General features: G+C 37.1%; 4 protein-coding genes across 4 annotated transcripts in view; all 4 read left to right on the top strand.

Annotated features, from left to right (window-relative positions):
* The window catches only part of LOC9299032 (probable serine/threonine-protein kinase PBL21), a 1,928-nt gene extending 1,661 nt beyond the window's left edge, over positions 1–267 (top strand). The window contains exon 5 of the mRNA XM_021018360.1: positions 127–267. Within this exon, the coding sequence (XP_020874019.1) occupies positions 127–267 (141 nt within the window). The remainder of the gene's footprint in view (positions 1–126) is intronic.
* Positions 268–1,476: 1,209 nt separating this feature from the next.
* On the top strand, positions 1,477–3,565 carry LOC9299029 (probable serine/threonine-protein kinase PBL5). Its single transcript, XM_002862911.2, has 5 exons — positions 1,477–1,784; positions 2,144–2,274; positions 2,349–2,538; positions 2,618–3,033; positions 3,129–3,565. The coding sequence occupies exons 1-5, from the start codon at positions 1,607–1,609 to the stop codon at positions 3,366–3,368; spliced, it is 1,155 nt and encodes a 384-aa protein (XP_002862957.1). The 5' UTR covers positions 1,477–1,606; the 3' UTR covers positions 3,369–3,565.
* A 135-nt stretch (positions 3,566–3,700) lies between these two features.
* LOC110226489 (ankyrin repeat-containing protein At5g02620-like) lies at positions 3,701–6,276 on the top strand. The gene is given in 5 exon segments (XM_021018416.1): positions 3,701–3,847; positions 3,944–4,352; positions 4,664–5,076; positions 5,307–5,526; positions 5,529–6,276. Coding segments are annotated over 4 exon segments (1,644 nt in total). The 5' UTR covers positions 3,701–3,847; positions 3,944–3,988; the 3' UTR covers positions 6,176–6,276.
* A 523-nt stretch (positions 6,277–6,799) lies between these two features.
* On the top strand, positions 6,800–8,171 carry LOC9299036 (putative F-box protein At5g60060). The gene has a single exon (XM_002862910.2). It carries the CDS (start codon positions 6,936–6,938, stop codon positions 8,058–8,060), a length of 1,125 nt encoding a protein of 374 aa, XP_002862956.1. The 5' UTR covers positions 6,800–6,935; the 3' UTR covers positions 8,061–8,171.
* The last annotated feature ends 1,097 nt before the right edge of the window (positions 8,172–9,268 follow it).

Here is a 9,268-nt window from a genome sequence, read left to right as displayed (position 1 = left end):
GCAGTTTATCAGAATATGCCTAGACTCGAGGATGCGCCTGTGAAAAGTTGATGTTGCGCTCGGTTTATAGGTATTCGGTTGAAAGGTTTAAAGAAGATATTTGATACTGCGAGGATGTGTTTAAAGACAGAGCGACTTGAACGGCCTACTATGAGTGATGTGGAAGCAATGGTTCTCGAAGCTGCATCTTTCCCGGTCCAAGTGCCGCCCCAGGTGAAAAGGAGGCGTTCGGCTTCGACATATGAAGTTTTCTCAGGGGGTTTTTAGTAGGCTTTTTATTTTGGTGTTTGGTTTTTCGGAAACATATTATAGACTTGGTTTTGGTACTGGTTTTACCATTTAAGATGAGATCAGGTTGTGAACTTTTTTAGATGGTTTTGGTCATCATTCGCTGTTATGAAACTTCTTAAAATAGGAGTGGAGAGGAAAAAGCAAAGCATAACTGTTGTTATTGGAATTTAGTTAGATGCTAAGTCTTTCAAATTTATCTCTTTGATTCTGCAACTTATAAAAGTGACGTTTTGAAAGGGCTTGACTCTTGATCATATATACCACGTACGAGAAGCTTTATATATGATTTGAATCAGCAGTCTAGTGATAGTGAACGGTCAGCATAAAGAGAAGCTGCTTTAATGAAGTTTCACCTTTAAGAGCCATGTTTTGAGAAAAAAAAAAAAGCTATCTCTAAAGAAGCTTAAGCTCTCTGTTTCTTGAGACGAAAGTTATCGCCTTAAACATGGAGTAATTTGCCTTTAGGAAATGAGTGTCTGAGTAGTGACTACATTTGAGCAACAAATTTGGTCTAAAAGAGAGATTCCCTTGGAAGATGTGAAGAACAAAAAATAGTTTCGCAAAAGTGGCATTGTCTCTCTAACATGAGATTCTCTTAAATTGCCTTTAATTTGGATTCATTGTATATAGTTCGAGTAATTTTTCTTTTCATTTATTTTGATAATAAAGTCTGTAAAGATTATTGCCATGATTTTTGTTTTTGAATGAATGAATGTTAAATTTATTCAAACCAATAAAAACCCCTGTTTTATAATATATGCCATGAATATTAGTACGCAAATCTTGTGTAAATATCATATTTCTTCAGATATAATATTGTACTTGCTATACATATATATTATTTTATTTTATTTAGTCACATTGTACTTGCTATATACTATTTATGTTCTGCAAACATTATTTTTTACTCATGAATTTTGATTACTTTATTAATAATTCTTCAAAAGTCTTTATCTTTCTATTTTCGCCAATCTCTTAATTACACTTTTTATTCAAAAGTTTTTTTTTCCTATGAGTCTAATTTTTTTTTTTAGTCTAATTTGTGTATAATTTAATTTTATCATAAACACAAAAAAATTACGCATAGAAGATAGAGAGAGAGACTCTCTACATTTATATGTTTACGTGTATATATATATTCGGCGAGTTCTTTTAGTGTTTATCATTTGACTCTCTGTTTCTCAATCTTTCTCGCTCTTGTTTTCTCGTAGAGAGTCTCTCTCTCTATCTAATTACATTTTCCGGGGAAAAGTTTCTCGGGAAAATTAGAAGAAAAAAAGTCTCAAGAAAGATTTATCTTCGTTGAATCGCTGCGATGAGTAATCGTTTCATATGCTGTTTCGGAGGCGGAAGCTCAAGTAAAGTAGTGCAAGATCCATCGGAACTACCGCAACAGCAACCACAAGAATCACCGGATCCATCGGATTCATCCGATACATCGGAACAACCAAATTCACAACCGCATTCATCGGGGGGAAGTGGTGACGACGAAGGTGAATTTGGGAATAATACTTATGGAAATGACTACACACAAGAAACTTCTCGTTTTCTGATTTCTTGTTCCACAAGAAACTCTGTTTTTAGACAAGTACAAGCAAATCTGTTTTAAGTGTTTACTTCTTTTGGAATTACAAGTAGTTTTGATCTGGTTTTTACTTTCACATGACATTTCTGCGTGTGAAAGAGTAGTAGAGTTCTTAATGTTTTGAAACAAGTTTCTCGATCTTGTGAAATTGATTTGGGGTTCTTGTTCTTCGTTATCTTTCTTTCTTTAGATCTTGAGAAGTTGATTTAGGGTTCTTGTTCTTGGTTATGTTTCTTTCTTCCTTAACTTATAGTAATTCATTTACAGCTCCGAGTACGGGAGTTAAATTTCGATGGCGTGAAATCGAAGACGGAACCGAAAACTTCGGGATAACACATTTGATCGGCCAAGGCAACTACGGCAAAGTCTATCGCTGCAATTTCCCAAGAATTCATAAGGTATAATAACCCAAAAGTCTTATGGTTAAAATCTGAAACTCAATTGCTAAATTTAGCAACTTTGGTGTAATTAGGTTGGAGCTGCAAAGATTCATAATAATAATATCACAGCTGCTCTTAGTGAGTTCATAGCAGAGACTACAACGTTATATGCAGCTGATCACCCAAATGTGATTAAACTTCTTGGCAAATATTTTGGCATACAAAAAAGTGTCCTAGTCTACGAATTCATGCCTAATGGCTCTCTTGACCACCATCTCTTTGGTAATCAATAAAAAACCTAATCAACTCTGTTTAAGTTCTATACCAATTCCAGTTTTGTTAACTCTTTCTCTTTTTGTAGCTCAAGCAAGGCAGGTTCAGGGTCTAACGAAGCCAACTCGGGTTTTGGATTGGAACACAAGGATGAGAATTGCTGTGGGTGTAGCCGAAGGTCTGGTTTATGTACACCAGGGGCTTTATGCGATTCACAGAGATGTCAAAGTCGAAAACATCTTACTTGACAATAATTTTGTGCCGAAGTTGAGTGATTTTGGATTTGCGACTAAGATCGTTTACAATTCAAACGGTGTTGAGAGGCAGAGGGAGTTCAATTCGAGTGGAACTCAAGGATACATAGCACCGGAAGCAGAGGAGTTCGGGTTGATTTCGACAAAGTCCGATATCTATAGCTATGGAGTTTTTCTGTTAGTGCTTTTAACTGGAAGGAAAGCTTATGATATGAAGAGACCTGTTGCGAAAGAGAAACTCACTGATTGGGTATGACTCAAACTTTGTATCTAGGTTTTGTTTTTATACGTTCCGTAAGTAATGTATTAATTTAGGTTTTCTCGGATGTATCTTTTTTTTTGCAGTTAATGCCAGTATGGACTAGACTGGAGTATGCGCCTATGGTAGTTGATGTTGCCCTCGGTAATAAGTATTCGGTTGAAGGTTTAAACCGCCTATTTCAAACTGCGAGGATGTGTATAAACGCACAGGCACTTGAACGGCCTGCGATGGATTTTGTGGAAACGATGGTTCGTGAAGCTGCAGCTTTCCCAGTACTCCCAGAGGAGACCCCTGTGACCGAGAGGTGTTCGACTTCGACATAAGAGGATTTCTCAGGCGGTTTTATGTAGGCTTTATTTTTTTGGTGTTTGTTTTTTCAGAAACATATTATAGACTTTGTTGTGTAACGGATGGTTTTGTTAATGTTTCTTCCATTTGAGACAAGATCAAGGTGTGAAACTTTTGAGACAATGCCATCTGTGCAATAGTTGTTAATCAACGACTGAGATCTCTTTGTCTTCATTTCTCTGTTACAAAACTTTCTTAAAATAGGAGAGAAGATGAGGGAGAGGAAAAAACAGAACAGAAAAGTTCTTACCTCTGGAATTTTCTTAGATCCTTATTCTTTCAAAACAATCTTTTTGATTTCCGATGCGTTGGTTTGGATTCGAGTTCCACGAGAACCCACTAAATCAACTGGATCATATGGATTATTCTTCACCTATACGAGACATGTTGTGAAAGATCTTGACTCTTGATCACATATACCCACAAGGCCACAAGAAGCTTTACCGGCTGTTAGGTTATCTTTAGACCCACGTCTCTTTAAATGTTTCAATTGAATTTTTTAGCGATAACATTCAAAAATTAATGTTGTTTTTGATCCCATTGGGTATAGGAGTCATTCGTTGGTATTGAATCTATTTGTAACCACGTTGATAAAATGGAGGAAGCTTCAACATCGACATCAGCTCCAATGGCTGCAAAACCAACCGTTGTTAGAAAGACAATGGCGAAGCAATTCACCGGAAAACGTGAAGATTCGCCGCTCCATTCGGCTGTTAGACGCGGAGATTTCTCTGCGGTGAAAGATATTTTGAGTAATCATATGGAATCAGAAGAGGAACTAAGAGAGTTGTTGCGGAAACAGAACCAATGCGGTGAGACTGCTCTTTATGTGGCGGCAGAATATGGTGATGCCGAGGTGGTTGCAGAGCTCATCAAGTACTATGATCTCGAAGACGCTGAGACCAAAGCTAGAAATGGGTTCGACCCTTTCCACATTGCTGCTAAACAAGGAGAATTGGGTATGAATTTTTTCGGTTTTCTATCACCTTACCATATGAAGAAAGTTTTGATCTTTGTTTGATCTTAAGAATTGGGAAGAAACAATTACATAAAAATATGATGAAAGTGTTTATCTTTGTTTGATTTAAAGAACCAAATTCACATATCGAAAATTCGATCAAAATTATTATTTATATAATCATGCAAGTTTCCATTCTTTTTATTTATTGAAAGAATTGAGTGGAAACAATTTCATAAAAATCTCATGAAAATTTTCTATATTTATTTACGTGTGATAAATTGACGAAGTTTGAAATCTTTTTTTTTATAGACGTTTTGAGAGTACTAATGGAGGAACATCCGGAGCTATCAATGACGGTGGACTTATCAAACACGACGGCTCTACACACGGCGGCAGCTCAGGGACACGTAGAGGTCGTAGAGTATCTACTAGAAGCCGCAGGGAGTAGCCTAGCCGCGATCGCAAAGAGCAATGGAAAAACAGCATTGCACTCGGCGGCTAGGAACGGTCACGCGGAAGTGGTAAAGGCGATTGTGGCGGTGGAGCCGGACACGGCAACGAGGACTGATAAAAAAGGTCAGACGCCACTCCACATGGCGGTGAAAGGACAAAGCATTGATGTGGTGGTTGAGCTAATGAAGGGACATCGGTCGTCATTGAATATGGTTGATTCTAAAGGGAACACTGCGTTACATGTTGCTACTAGGAAAGGTCGCATTAAGGTTCGTAAAACATCTCCAATAATTCTTGTTTTCAAATTAAAATTTTAGTATTTTATTAAAAAAAAAAAAATTTAGTATTTTAAATGGTAAAACTTAAAATTTACTTTTGTAAAATGTGCATGCAAACATAAAAATTAAGTTTGACATTTAACGAAATTTATATGTTGCAAATTAAATGTAAAGGCTATGATTGGATAATATAACTTAGGGAAATTTTAATGTGATTGCAGATAGTGGAATTGCTTCTAGATAACAACGAGACAAGCACAAGCACAAAAGCGATAAACAGAGCCGGAGAAACGCCGCTTGACACGGCTGAGAAAACCGGCCATCCCGAGATCGCCGCGATTCTCAAAACTCGGGGCGTTCCCTCGGCTAAAGCCATCAACAACACTACTCGACCAAACGCAGCGCGGGAGCTCAAACAAACGGTGAGCGACATTAAACATGAAGTCATCACCAGCTAGAACACGCTCGAGAGACGAGGAAACGCGTTCAAGGAATCGCCAAACGCATTAACAAAATGCACGTAGAAGGTCTTGACAATGCAATTAACTCAACCACAGTCGTGGCGGTTTTAATCGCAACTGTCGCTTTTGCCGCCATTTTCACCGTTCCAGGACAATACGCCGATGAATTGAGTTCGCTCTTACCGGGACAATCTCTCGGAGAAGCAAACATCGCAGATAGACCCGCGTTTGCGATCTTCTTCATATTCGATTCAATCGCTCTTTTTATATCTTTGGCGGTTGTGGTGGTTCAGACTTCAGTGGTTGCGATTGAGCACAAGGCGAAGAAGAATATGATGGCTGTGATAAACAAGCTGATGTGGTTAGCTTGCGTTTTAATATCGGTGGCGTTTTTGGCGTTAGCGTTTGTGGTGGTTGGTGAAGAAGAGCGGTGGCTAGCGGTTGGAGTAACGGTGTTTGGTGCGACGATAATGCTCACAACACTTGGGACTATGTGTTATTGGGTCATTATGCATCGTATCGAGGCTTCGAATGTGAGAAAGTCGAGAAAAGAGTCGATGGCAAGATCGAGACAATCAGGATTGTTGGAATTTTCTGGAATTTTAACTAAGAGAATGTATGCTATTTAGTGATTTAGAGACAAAGTGTATGTGCTAAGTTTTGTTCTTGAAAGATCTTCTAAAGATGTAGAAAGTATAGTCCCTAACGTGTGGAAGAAGTAAACGAAGTTCAGTCGTGAAAATTTGTTTTTTCTTCCGCTAATGATTTATGAGGCCATTATTGTTAGTTTGAAACTTTAAAATTAAAATGTTCTCTCTTCGAAAGTGCATTATGCAGCGTTTTGAAATAGTATTGAACTTTAACCATTAAATGTTTCATTATATTGAAACATGTTATAATTTGCTGGTTTAAAACCAAAAAAAATAAAATGTTATAATTTGCTTGTTCATCGCTGAGACAAACTATAGGAGGGGTCAACTTTTTTTTAATTAATCTATAATTGTGTTATTTGTGTATCTTAAAAAAAAGCCTATTGGTCAATGGTACTGGTACATTGTAAACAAAAAATAATTATTTTCATAACATTTCTTTAATTCTATATCCATGCAAAAAAGCATGGTTTACGACTATGTTTGAACTTTGAACTACAAAGTACAAAGAGATAACAATAGCACACAAATAGACATTATGCAACATATTAAACCACAAAGACAAGTAGACAACCAATGAAATAGACATTTATGATTATAATAATTAAAAATGAGAAATGATGTCAACATCAAAGATGAATCATAACGACATTATATTGACATTATACAGTTATATGAGGCAATTCCTAAACCCAACAAGAACAGAACAGTTCCATAATCCTCTCTTTTGTCCTCTTCCATGGATTCTTCTTCTCAATGGTCTGATCTTCCTTTAGATATGCTTGAGTTAATCTCCGATCGTCTTGACGACGACGACTCATCAGACACCATTGATCTCCTCTGTCTCCGCTCTGTATGTGCCACTTGGCGTCTCTCTCTTCCTCTCTCCAACAACAACAACAAAAATCCTTTGTCTAAATTCCCAAAGTATCTTCCTTTTTGGTCATCATCTTCTTCATCCTCTGGTTTCTTCATTCTGAAACAGAGCAGTGTCTATGAACTCGAAGCTCCTTTGAATCCGAGAAGCTGGTTGGTTAAGATTCAAGAGACATCTCCAGGGAATATGCGAGTCTTGGATCTCTTCTCAAACGACAGAATCTGTTTCTTACCAGAGAATTTCCCGGAAAAGATCGACTTGCAGGAGTTTCATGTGAGATTGGTTCGTAGAACTTATCGTATGGACTACGCAAACAATGGTGGTGAGATTTCTTGTTTCTGGTCTTTAAATTCCGACAAAGTTGTGATTTTGTCTTCAGGGGAAGACTCAGCGATAGTGGCTATTCACAGTGGTGGGAAATTAGGGCTTTTGAAGAGTGGAAACGAAAAAAGATGGAGAATTTTGGATAATTCATGGAATGTGATTTACGAAGACATAATGTTGTACAGAGAGAATTGTTGCATCGTTGTAGACGATAAGGGTAAAACCGTAATTTACGATGTGGATTTCAAGGTTTCGGATTTGGCTGAAGGTTTGGTCGGAGGAGGCGGTCACAAGAAGCATCTTGTGGAATATCCCGGCGGAGAAGTGTTGCTTGTTGACAAATACGTGAAACACGTTTGGTGCAAATCGGAGGTTTCGAAATCTGCGGTTGAGTTTAGAGTTTATAAGCTGAAGAGAGAAGAGAAGAGATGGGAAGAAGTGAGAGAATTAGGAGATGTGGCTCTCTTTATTGGAGATGACTGTTCTTTCTCCGTTCAGATTCCGGCCGGAGATTCGGCCGGAGGTTTTATATTCTATAGAGATTATAGGAATGGAGGAAGAAGCAGAGGTGTTTGCAGTGACGGTGATGGTGTCTTCAATGTGGAATTTGAGATGCAGAGTGATTTTGTATTTCCTATAAAGCCCAAATGTTTTGGCCCATAACATGATTTGGGCCTCTAATTCTATGGTCCAATTTTATTAATTATGAATTCAAATGGCCCAAACGTAGCTAAAATTTTTCCGATAATAATTATATCGCAAACAATCAGTCAATCACCGTTTTAAGACATTTTGGTTGAACGGTGATTGTTTATAATATAAAGAGAGTAGATCACATTAAAATATACATACATGTTTAATATCCATGAACAAATGGAATACAAAGTTAATGAGTGTAAATGTGATATACTCTCTTTATATTATAAACAATGATGTGTATTAATTGATGTTTCATATTCATGATTACAACATCTAACGTTACATTTGCCATGAGAGAGAGGTAACCAGAGTTTACAATAGACGTTAATGCTTTGGGCCACTATTGCCTTCCCACAAATTGACATTATGTAGTCGGTGGTAGAACAAGTTTGAGCTTGATATTGATTGAATATATGTACATAAATTTTATTGAAAACTTACGCATATAAACGACAGGCCCGGCTCTATACACGTGCCCTTGGTGCTCATGCACAGAGTCCTTGTAATTTTGTGTCTTTTATCATAACTAAATTTACTAAAATTAGGGTCCAAATTTTTTTTTTTTTTTAAAGCATGAGAAATAAAGGCTAATTTTTATTTCAGTTCAGTGTCCTTAAATTTTTTGAACCGGCCCTGATAAACGACAAAGTTTTAGTTGATTGAGAAGTTCCAAGAGAGAAAATCCAAAGTCAATATGCTTTTGATCAAACGCATAATTCTAATATTCATGAACAGATGATTTATATCAATTTGTCCCATCGGCTTTCAAATCCATGTGTACCCCCCTAAAATGGGTATACTTTCAAACCGGTTCTTGCTCAGGCTAGACCGTGCTGATCCGATCGATGACAATCAAACCGGAAGGACCAATGAGTTTGTTTCTTTGTAACCAAAAAAAATTCCAATAAGAGACCAATTTAGAGATGTCAAGAAAAAAGAGAGACCAAATTAGATATACTAATTACTTTTTTTTTTTTTTTTTTTTTTTTTTTTTGTAAACCTGATATACTAATTACTAAATGCCAAATTTTAACCGTAAAAGTTTGTTACCTTTGGTTTTCTCAAATTCAACTATGAAAAAGGAAAAAAACTACACATACCGTTAGAATTTAGAGTCGAGAGCGAGGTTGGGCTGCAGTGCCGTCTTGGCGGCTAACTTTGCGCCCCTTTTT

Source organism: Arabidopsis lyrata (assembly GCF_000004255.2).
Source record: "Arabidopsis lyrata subsp. lyrata unplaced genomic scaffold ARALYscaffold_71, whole genome shotgun sequence".
Classification (NCBI taxonomy): Eukaryota; Viridiplantae; Streptophyta; class Magnoliopsida; order Brassicales; family Brassicaceae; genus Arabidopsis; species Arabidopsis lyrata.
The sequence above is the reverse complement of the archived record's forward strand: the minus strand, read 5'-3'. Positions and strand labels throughout refer to the sequence as shown.